The following is a 10,769-nucleotide window of genomic DNA, read 5'->3' as shown; positions in this document are numbered from 1 at the left end:
ACCGGTGTATCATTATCCATAAAATATTGAGGGTAGTTACTCTTGCTGGAACTGTTTCTAATCAGTTTATTTAATATATTCCAAGTACCTCTCATGTTATTTTTATTATCCTCTAATACTTTAGAGTAATATAGTTTCTTACATCTCCTCAAAATCTCAATTAATTTGTTCTTATATGACTTATATTTTTCTTCCGCCTTCTTTGATCTGTCCTTTATGAATTCCTTATATAACGCATTCTTCTTTTTACATGCATTCTGTAATCCCTTACTCATCCACGGTTTCCCACTGTAATTCCTTTTGTTTTTATACTGCTTACGAGGACAGTTCCTGTCATATACTTTCTTAAATATATTTAAAAATTGCTCATATGCTTTATCTAAGTCATCCTCTCTGTAAACTGGTTCCCAGTTTTGCCCCATGAAATCATCTCTTAGCCTCCTTACAGCATGTTCATTCATCACCCTCCTATAGAAAAAAAATTTGTTTTTGGCCTCTCTTCTCTATACTGGCCCTCATAAACCACAAATATTGGTAGATGATCACTAATATCATTTATGAGTAATCCACTTGTCATTTTACTATCCATAACATATATTATCGATTAATGTTCCATGCTGGGTTGTTACTCTACTTGGTTTTGTAATTTTTGGGTATAAACTGCATCTATATATTGTGTTAATAAACTCCTCAGTTCCTGTGTGCTTGTTAGGATTTAACAAATCTATATTGAAGTCACCACATATGAACATTAATTTATGACTTATTGTCAAGTAATTTTCTTCCATCAGTCATTAAATTTTTCTATGCTGGCTCCAGGTGCTCTATAAATACAGCTTATTACAACATTTTTCTTTTTTTCCACGAGTATTTCTACAGTCACACACTCGAGCAAATTATCAACCACCCTTGACATTTTCTCCACTTTTTTATAACAAAAGTTTTTATCTATGTACAAGGCCACACCACCTCCCATCTTAATCTCTCTGTTTGTGCATACCAAGTCATAGCCATCAAGGTCAAAATGATTTAATTATTGAAAGTCAGCTCTGATGGGCTTCACAGAAGAATTATGACTCATTTAGGATCTAACATACATAACTGGAAACTGCTAAAAACCCCTGATAAACTGGTTTGTAGGTGTTGATAAGGGTCTTTTGAAAGCTATCAAAAACATCTCTGGTGTCAGTATTTAAATAATTTCAGTACTGAAACATACTGGTTGTTTTGACTAAATGTTAAGGATGGGCTTTTTAATAAAAAAATATTTTATGACAGCCAGTAGGACACAACCTATTTGGGATAGAAAAGGTTAATATCATTTACAAATTTGAAATGTGATTTAGCAGTTGTTCTTTAAAAACTAGATGTTTCTCTTGATTATTTTGATAAAATTAGATACTTTTTCATAAAAGTTCATTTCAGTTTCCTGTTGACTTTTGTGCGGCTACATTTTTGCATATTCATAGCAACAACCTGGATGTGGTGGGAAGGCACCACACACACATGCCTCAGAGAGTGTGATACCACATCCTTAGACACACCACCGACGATGACGCCTTGGCTGTCACACAGGTTGCTGAACATTGTTCCACTAAAAGTTCTCATACAGACGTCAGTGCATTAGAGACGCTGTGTGCTTCGTGACGGACTGGGTGGCAGGGATAAAATTGTTCAAAAAGGTAAGATTGTTAATGCTCTGTTACAAATGTATTTAATTTTTATTGATGATGATGTTCTTTATCATATCTGATAGAGATCCTAGATAGGTTTTTTTGGCATATTTTACCATATGATAACTGTTGCCCCAAATTAGCAGGAAGTTCCAGATGAAGACTTTTTTTTTTTTTTTGTCTTTAAGCATTGAACTTTTTTCACAACACTTATGCCTATATTTAGGTTCAGCTGCTGTGCTTTCTTCAGTCGAACAAGCGGCAGATAACAGCGGGTTGTCCCTATGGCTGTTAAACCTGTGTACATATTGTTGCTGTGGGAGCTCGCTTTGTTGATTCATGGTGGTAAGTCCATCTATGTCATCACTGTCTTCTCTACACCAAGTACTCTATTTAAGATAAGCTTAGTGTTTTACTCTTTTTGTGTTTGTTTTAATGCTGGGGTTTTACCCATGTTTCCTTTGAAAACAAGCTTCTCAACTTGATTGACTTGTTAAATAAATCATTTTAAGGGGTAGACGCTTGTAGTATGAGCATTGTGTTTAATAAACTGAACTTCAACTGACCACACCTTTCTTTTTTGCTGCAGTCACTTCTTTCTGCAATGTCACCTGCTCAACAGACTATGATGTTATGCTGAATTGTTCGTGCTCACATGCTGTGCCAAGATCTGTCCTAATCAACGTTAACTGCAGGTACAAGTCCACATTATCTTAACTGATGATTAATATGCTGTATTTTGGTGAATGATGCCAATATATGGCTTTATTGTGGCACTGCTAACTTTAATTGATGGTAGACATTTTAATAGATCCCAGTGTTGTCAGTTATTACCACCTTGTGGGCAACTTTTTGTAAAGGTTTTAAAAATTGAATTGCTCCACAATGTCTGCTTTTTTCCTCATGAAAACACTGCAAGGTGTTGAGTAGATTTTTGACCCCACCGTGCACTTTGTCACACCTCCTGCATAGAGATGCCTATCAGAATGTTTCCATTGTTAACGCCATTCGTTGGCATAAGTCATTTAAGGTTGAGTGTTCACCTTAAACTGGTGTCTCAACAAAAAGGTCAACTTGAGGCAGGTCTTGAAAGATTGCATCTGTGCACATGCACTCTTGATTCCATCTTTGCAGATCCTGCCTCAGTGTACAATTTATCTTATGTCACTGTAGAGTGGAGGAGAAACGGGCCGATGCTGTATTTTGGAGACTGATATCAAGGTTTGAGAGTTAAAGAAAAATTGGTAACAATGAGCTACATCACGTATGCCATCCTACCTTTTTATATAAACAAAATTATTAAATAATCTGCAGATTGACTGATAATGAAAAAATCATTAGTTATGGCTGAATGATTGGGCTCTAGTAAGCCTTTAGCATCTGCTTAAGTGAAATATACTAGGAAGAGAGCGCTCAAGCATTACAGTTGAACTTTAATTTTTCTTTTTTGTGGAACAGGTAGACATCGCTAGGTTCTTTGTGGTCCAGATATGCTTTAATGATGCTAGTTGAACCCTCCATGTTCCTTCACTGCATCAGCTACAACCCTTGGTGCTGAGATGTCAACTGAGGTCATTATAATAGAGTTTCTCTGTTGCAGGGATTTTGATACTGTGGTTAATGGCAGCTGTGAGATCCATCCACCTCAGTCCTGGTGCAAAATGGATCTGGAGAACCTTTATATCGTTGCATCCATTGGAACCAACTGTACTTCAACAGCCAGTCAACAAAGTGAAGTAATAATGGAGGCCAGTGAGTCATCCAGCTGGGAACTGAGTGAAGTGGGTAAGTTAAACTGATATAAATCTTGGAATTTCAGTATTTGTCATTTCTGCTGAACAGATATGAGGATCACACAGACATTAGGTACGTCACAGACAACAGCAGCATTTACATCCCTTATGCCATGTTTAGTGGCATCAAAATTGGTCCTTTAAATGTTTTTAGGTTAATGTTAACTTCTCTTAATCCTCCCAGCATACGCTTTTTAAATTTTTTTTATTTTTTATTTTTTTTTACAAATATTTAGCCTCTTGTTGAACACAGCCAACCTGTTACAAATAGTCTTCACAAATTACTGTATAGTAGAGTCCAAGGATGACCAGAATCCTACTGTCAGCTTTTCCAGTTTACCCAGATTGTCATTTGGTAGCAAATGCCCACCCACCTGCTTTTCCCTCCCGATTATGACACAAGCTAAAAATAATGTTCATCTGCTCTCTGTGGTGTAGAGCTGTTCTTATGTATTTTCACTTTCCCTATAACCCCCTGATCCCCTTGGGACTTTATTTTCACAGTGAAACCTGAGCCTCCTTTCAGTGTTCAAGTTTCAGTGTTCACTGACGGATTCTACACCATCTCTTGGGACCACAACAACAAGGCCAACTGTCTCATATACAGGGTGCGCATAAGACAGAGCAACAACCTGTCAGAGGTAAAACATGAGCAAAAACACAAAGGTTGGGCCTGAGATGCTTTTATAATATATTATTGTCAAGCTTCTCTGCTGACAACCCCCATGAACAGCTGTTCTGTTTTTTATTTTTTTCCTGACAGGGTCTAGCTCATTCCCTTTCAGCGGAAGGAAATCACATTCTGTTAGATCATAACAAACTGCAGCCACATTGCAGCTATACTGTAGATGTTCAGGCCAAGATGTGTCCTGACAATATCTATCATGGTCCGTGGAGTGAGTGGAGTTCTACTGCAGAATGGAGAACAACAGAAACGGATGAACAGACTAAAGGTAGAAGAACTTTGTTCCTTTTGACCTGGAGTCATGATATAAAGAACTTTAGGAAGCAAAGTCAGACTGTTGGGGCCAGTCACATGTTATTTGATTGTGTTTTTATGCTTTAGATCATCATGCAAGTGTTTCTCCATTGATCCTTCATCCTAACCTTTCAGAAACCAGAACTGAATATTTTTTGTATGATGTCTCCTTTCACAGGAATTAATAGATGGTGGTGGTGTGTCTCCTTAGTCATTGTTCTTGTCCTCCTGTTGCTGGGTTGTTCACAAAAACCGTGAGTATTGTAAACATACAACCTCCTATGATTTTTCCAAGTATGGGAATTTAATCTTTTTAAAGCATGTGTTGGACCTGAGCCTCGATGCTTGGCAGATGTTGTTCCTAGTTACCTGTAGAATGTTAATAACTTGTCGTCTAACAATTCAATGGCCTGTGTTTTCATATTTTACCAAAACATGGTGAGGTTTGTCATTCAAAACATTTACTGATTCAATGATTACTACTAGCTTATGGAGAAACTTGCAGAAATACTGTAAATACATCTAGACTGAACCAACTATTAATTGTCAGAGAAATGAAACATGCAAATAGCGTTTATGGTTACATTTCTTTTTTAATTTACACATAACTGAATCCGCATTCATTAAAAAAAACAAACTTAGCACAACAAGAGCACATTAAGGCTAAAGGTCACCAACTCGTCTTATACCAGTAAATGATTAGCAAGTTTTCAATCTACACTTTCCTGGTATCACCTCCCACACTGTATAGAGAAACCACTGCAGCATTGTGCATGCAGCAACGCATTGCACTGAAATGGCTAGCAGACATAGGAAGTCATGCAGAGCATCAGTGTCTGAAAACTGAGAACATCTTACATACCAACGACACACAGTTACAAGAAAAACTCAGGCTCAGCAAAGAACATGAACTCAGATGTCATAATATCTTCTGTGGGCCATAATGGTTTCAAGTTTGGGTTTAGTTCAGTGCAACAGTTACATAAACATTTGTAATGAATCTCATTAGCAGTAGCATATGCAGCATGGTGGTTAGTTTATTATGCTGTTGAATTGTGTTTTCCAATAGTTTGTCCAGTGAGTTTACAACATATTATATAACAAGGTTAAGACTTCAGTTCAAGAGTACCACGAACTGAAGCAATCAAAAAGATGATAAAACTGAATCATTCTGAAAACATTTTCAACAAATATGAACATTAACCTTCATGAAGGCTGGATTTATTACAGGCTTGTTGACTATAATAAAAGAGAATACATTTAAATATCTCACCAATCCTGTAAATGTGTGTTTGTCTCAACACTTAAGAAAATCAAATCCGTAAAAATAATACACATAACCACAATAAACATAAACCTGTGCAAAGGTTGGTGTTGGTGTTGGTGTTGCTTATTCAGTAGACTGATTTTACATGGTAAATAACATTGCTTATCTAAAGTGTCATCCAGAAGACGGCATCATAGAAGAGAGGATGTGCATTGTAAACAGAGCTTTGCTATATACAGCCATATTATACATCTGATGATGTAGGTTTCTCTGCTGTTGGTATCAAACTTCTCTCTAATAGTAGCCACCTTGTTTGTGATTACTACAGTCTGGTCACCAGACTGAGATGTTCATAATGACGCGCACCTTTTTTCTATCAATTAATTGTCTTAAAAAAAAAAAATTGTCTTCTGTAAATATGCTATCAAAAAAGTTTGAGTTTGTATTTCACTCAAAATGCTCTTTTTTCTTGCTGGTGTGAGAAAATGGGTGAAAATGTGGCAAATTAGTGCAGAATTGTCACAATGGGGACAGGAAATATTGTATATGGACAATTTTGACCTCAGTTACTTTCTGAGCCTTGAGGATATATGCTATTACATGAGCCAGATTTCCAGCAAATGGTAGGCATGTTTTTTTATGAGTAGATGCTAAAGTGGGTTTTGCTTGTTTATGTAAAGAAGACTCACATTCTATTGCTCATGAGAAACCAAAGATTATTCTGTTTTGAGTCACAAAACAGTCAATATTCAGAATAATTTTTAAACAGGTCCTTGACATGACCTTGACTCAGCTTAGTAAGGTAAACTAATTCACATTAATACCTATAAATAAATAAAGTATTATGTGTAATACAAATGCTTGTTTATGTGTGCATAAAATTTATTATCATTGTTTATGAATTCATTTGTTTTAATTTTATTTAGTTTGAGTTTTTTTTTTATGGGTAGCTAGGGGCAAGTAGGTATGAAATTTGTATAAGTTAGTTTTTGTTACTAAATGTAGTAATAATCAGTTTGTGCTACCAGCATCCATTATGATTTAGCAGTCTGTTGCTTTTGGTTCTGCAGTGGTCAGGTCACATACAGTAAAAGAAACCACACCAACAACAGTGACATTGTTGTGGAATTACCAAAAGAGCAGGTTTAATTTCCTATTTCCATTCTTTTTCTGAATTTATTTGATTTCTATTTCAGGTTTTGGCAGAAAAAAATCCAGCTGATTACATATGTCCCCAGGCCAAATGACTTCTTCAAGCCCCTCTACCACAACTATGGAGGGAACTTTAAGGTAAGAGAAAGCAAAACTCAGCTCATTTGGGCTTTGTGTGTCATTTCCAAATTGGCCCAGCAGGTGTTGCCCAAGAGGGGACTTTCAGCACATATGGACTCTGTTAGTTGGGACTTTCCCTTCCCCTCACGTTTAATGTGCCTCAAGGTGTGAATGACTCACTGTGCAGGGGCTTCCTGAGCCTTTTTGTTTTTGATCTATCTGAAATGCTGTAGGTAGATGCTGTATGACAGCCTGTTCCACCCCAGTGGAAAATACCCCCGGTGCATCTGTGTCAGATCTAAAAACAGCCTGTTTTCATTTGATAAGGGCCCAGGGTGAAAATTATGTGGTTTCCATTTTATACTATATTTGACATATGCTGGTATTTTTATGATTATTTTTTCCATCACAGTTTTATATTTTCCCCTTATGTAAATTCTTCCCTCTGCCTTTTGACACCCAGTTACAGATGGTTTTTGATTAAATATATTTACTCACTGTAATTTTATTTCAAAACTGATGGTAGTGTAGACTGTTTCTAATTAACGTAGTTTAAACTACAGTAGATGAGGTTTTCTGGGTTTCAGAACAAAGTAAAGACTTTCCTTTTATCAGCCATGGGTTTACATGGTTCCTTCTTATCGTTATTTTGTGATGTAGCTTTTTTGATAGATTTAGCTGAATGAAAATAAACAAAATGAATGTCTTGCACCATCACGTTCCTGTTGCTTTTGATTCTGAGAATTCTGTGTTTAAATATACTGTATGTTGCAAACACCAAAAGTTGTCCTTTAAAATATCATCACATCATCGACAGAATATGGGAGTTGCCTATCGGTATCTAGTAAAATGTACCAAAAGTTGGTTTACCATTTCAGTGGAAGCCCAGTATTCATGGTAAATATGGGCATCCTTTCAAAAATATTGTGATATCTGATTTTATCACTATTGCTGTTACTTCACAAGAAAATGCTCCACCACCCTGTTGCCATGAGATCTGTGTGAAGCTACAAACACTGCTCAGCAGAGGGTGCTGCTGCAGCAAATATGAGAGCATACAGTGAGAGGGGAGGTACTAGGGAGATGAGAGAGATCTTTATGTGCACTGCTCTGCTTTGCTCCAGTACATGAAATATGCTGTAGTGGGCCATATGTTCACTAGTCTTGAGGCTTCTTAATTCAATTCAGTTCAATTCAATTTTCTTTGTATAACACCAAATCACAACAAAAGTCATCTCAGGACACTTTACAAAGTAAAGTCTAGATAGTATTATTATTATGATGTTATGGGTTTAATGTTTTGACAATAATCTACACTTTATTTCAGGGAGTTTAGGTTAGGTAGACTTTACAGATGTTGTGGAACCTTCTTCTCTGTGGCATCAGTATTGGTTTATAAGTCATCAAACAAAGTTTTCATGTGTTGACAGACTGATTTAGTTCATTATGGAATACTCTGAAATACTGCATGAAGCAAATAACCACTGCTCCTTCATCATATCGGGTAACCTAGTGTGTGTATATAGTAGTTTTTTATGTCATATACACCATGTAGTTAATATTTCTTCTACTGAAATCCTTCATTCAGCAAACAGGAATTCAATTAACTTAAATGTATCAGTTTACAAATACTTGTACATACAAACACTTGTGTTGCATCATCCTAAATCTGATGCAGAAGAATGAAACAATGCATCTGTATTGTGTAGTGCTTTGTGACAGGTGGGAAGTTCTTATAGTACAGTCCTTGTTGCTTTTCAAAAAGTTCCTATCAGATCTATGCTTGTGCTGTACTGTACTATACATCACATCTTCATGATCACTGCAACAGACTGAATGAGCTCTCATGGAAATTATTTTTCTAGCTTGCCTGTGCTATCTTACTTTTGTGGTGCAGGCTGCTTGCATCTTCTCAGCAGATCAGAAATGATTCAGTGACGCTAAAGAGCTTTGTATATCAGGATGTGGTGACTGTTTTGTCAAGTAAATAGGTTAATGCTTATCTGGGCATCATCTTGCTGATTAAAAGTTACAGATGGCTGCAGAATATTTGTGGTAACATTTATGAGTTGCTGTATGGCAACATACAGATACATCCATCAAGTGTGCTTCCAAGTAAAAATCAGTTATACAGAATATTATTTGATATGGTTAGTGCAGGGACATGTGTGTGTGCGCCTTCTTACTCTCTGGAGACTTGTAGTCTTTCCATCTTATGGAAGATAGATAAACATAGTTGTAGTCAGTGTTGTAGCACTCAAGGCCTGATTTTTCAGGACTTGTGACTCGACTTGAGCACTGATTGCATTCACACTCAGAAGTTGGAAACAAGGACTCTAGCTAGCTACTGCTTTAGCTACTGCTAAAGGCTGTGAAAGTCTCACTTAATAAACATGTTTAGGTACTTGCCCAGGTGTCCCAGCCACACTTCAAGCAAGCAGTATTGGTGGTTAATCGCATATGGGGGAAAAAGGCAAGAGGTAAACAGCAAGCCTGGGCTTTGTTCAAGTACTCCTACGATACTTCTAAAGCTAATTGTTAAATCCAAAATAAGGCAAAGAGAAACAATTAAAAGTTAGGGTTCTACTGGAAGTTATGTGCTGGGACAAAATCTTGATCAGACCAAGAGCCAGGCTTGTTGTTTTCCCCTGCTTCAAGTCTTTATTCTTAGCTAAGAAAATCACCTGCTGAGCCTAGCTTTACTACTTTACATTTACAGTACAGACATCAGTGTGGTATCAAACGTCTCCTCCAACTCTTGGCAAGACTGGCCATTGTTGCATTAATTTAGTCCACCACTTGAATGCCTTCCATTTGTTTTGTTGTAGGCATGGGTGAAGCCTGTATTTGGTGAGTATGATTACCTAGGGGTCAACCCACATGTTCCAGTGATGAGCGAGAAGCAGCACGACGACATCCTTCACTGGAACAATGAAAATCAAAGCTACACTGAGGACAGCGAGACGAAACATAGCGGTCACTTCCTCCATGTGCTGCCTCACAGCAACATGCTGCTGCATTTCCAAGACTGTGGCAGTTCACAGGGTATGGTCCACTCCACGGGACACATCTCCATCCATACTGTAACCCTGTCTGGAAAAGGGTTTGGTGAGGAGGTTATTTCACAGAGCTCCATAAACTCCCTCAGAAGCTACCAAGATGGAGAAAACTTTAATTCATTTGAAGAAGACAACAGAGAGCATGCTGGCCATGATTTGGGGGAGCCTCCATTGTCTGGGATGGATATACAAAGTGGGATACTACCACAACATGAAAACCAATTACCAGGTGGTTTACCAGTGGGAAATATAAACTTTGAGCCACATGCCCAGTATAATGAGCCAGAAAGAGTATCACTTGACTCATTTGTCTCTAACGGGCAGTCAGAAGACGGCTACCCTCATGTGGACTTGGACACCATTGACAGTGGTTTTGTGGAGTGCAGCAGCCCTGGTGCCTCAGACTCAAACCCTTCAGAGCAGATAGACTCTGACTTATTTAATGAGCACAAAACCTCAAGTTCTAACTATGTTAAGCAGTGGATGATATGTAACACTATTCAGGAGGACTCCAGCAACTTGGAGAATGATCTCCATGAAGCACAGTGATTGTTGGTGCTAATTTACTACCACAGTTGCAGTTTGGAGTACTGTGGGACATACACTGAGAGCATGGCCACCGTTGGCATTTTCACAATGCATATTTGAATTAAAATAAGATTCCAAGTGCCTCGTCAGGATGGTAAATCTTGTATGTTTTGTTCATCTTAATGTTTTAGCTGTGCA

At 37.5% G+C, this 10,769-nt stretch overlaps 1 protein-coding gene across 2 annotated transcripts in view; it reads left to right on the top strand.

The window, feature by feature from the left end:
• il21r.1 (interleukin 21 receptor, tandem duplicate 1) overlaps nucleotides 1–10,762 on the top strand; it is a 17,642-nt gene extending 6,880 nt beyond the window's left edge. For both annotated transcript variants that reach the window (XM_020609663.1, XM_020609662.1), the window contains exons 2-10: nucleotides 1,470–1,682; nucleotides 1,900–2,018; nucleotides 2,263–2,368; nucleotides 3,274–3,458; nucleotides 3,971–4,107; nucleotides 4,230–4,419; nucleotides 4,624–4,699; nucleotides 6,909–7,002; nucleotides 9,813–10,762. In XM_020609663.1, coding sequence (XP_020465319.1) covers nucleotides 1,958–2,018; nucleotides 2,263–2,368; nucleotides 3,274–3,458; nucleotides 3,971–4,107; nucleotides 4,230–4,419; nucleotides 4,624–4,699; nucleotides 6,909–7,002; nucleotides 9,813–10,592 — 1,629 coding nt within the window. In that variant the 5' untranslated portion in view covers nucleotides 1,470–1,682; nucleotides 1,900–1,957 and the 3' untranslated portion in view covers nucleotides 10,593–10,762. The remainder of the gene's footprint in view (nucleotides 1–1,469; nucleotides 1,683–1,899; nucleotides 2,019–2,262; nucleotides 2,369–3,273; nucleotides 3,459–3,970; nucleotides 4,108–4,229; nucleotides 4,420–4,623; nucleotides 4,700–6,908; nucleotides 7,003–9,812) is intronic.
• The last annotated feature ends 7 nt before the right edge of the window (nucleotides 10,763–10,769 follow it).

This window comes from Monopterus albus, unplaced genomic scaffold (assembly GCF_001952655.1).
Source record: "Monopterus albus unplaced genomic scaffold, M_albus_1.0 scaffold101.1, whole genome shotgun sequence".
Taxonomy (NCBI): Eukaryota; Metazoa; Chordata; class Actinopteri; order Synbranchiformes; family Synbranchidae; genus Monopterus; species Monopterus albus.
Note: the sequence above shows the minus strand (reverse complement) of the source record. Positions and strands in the feature narration are given on the sequence as shown.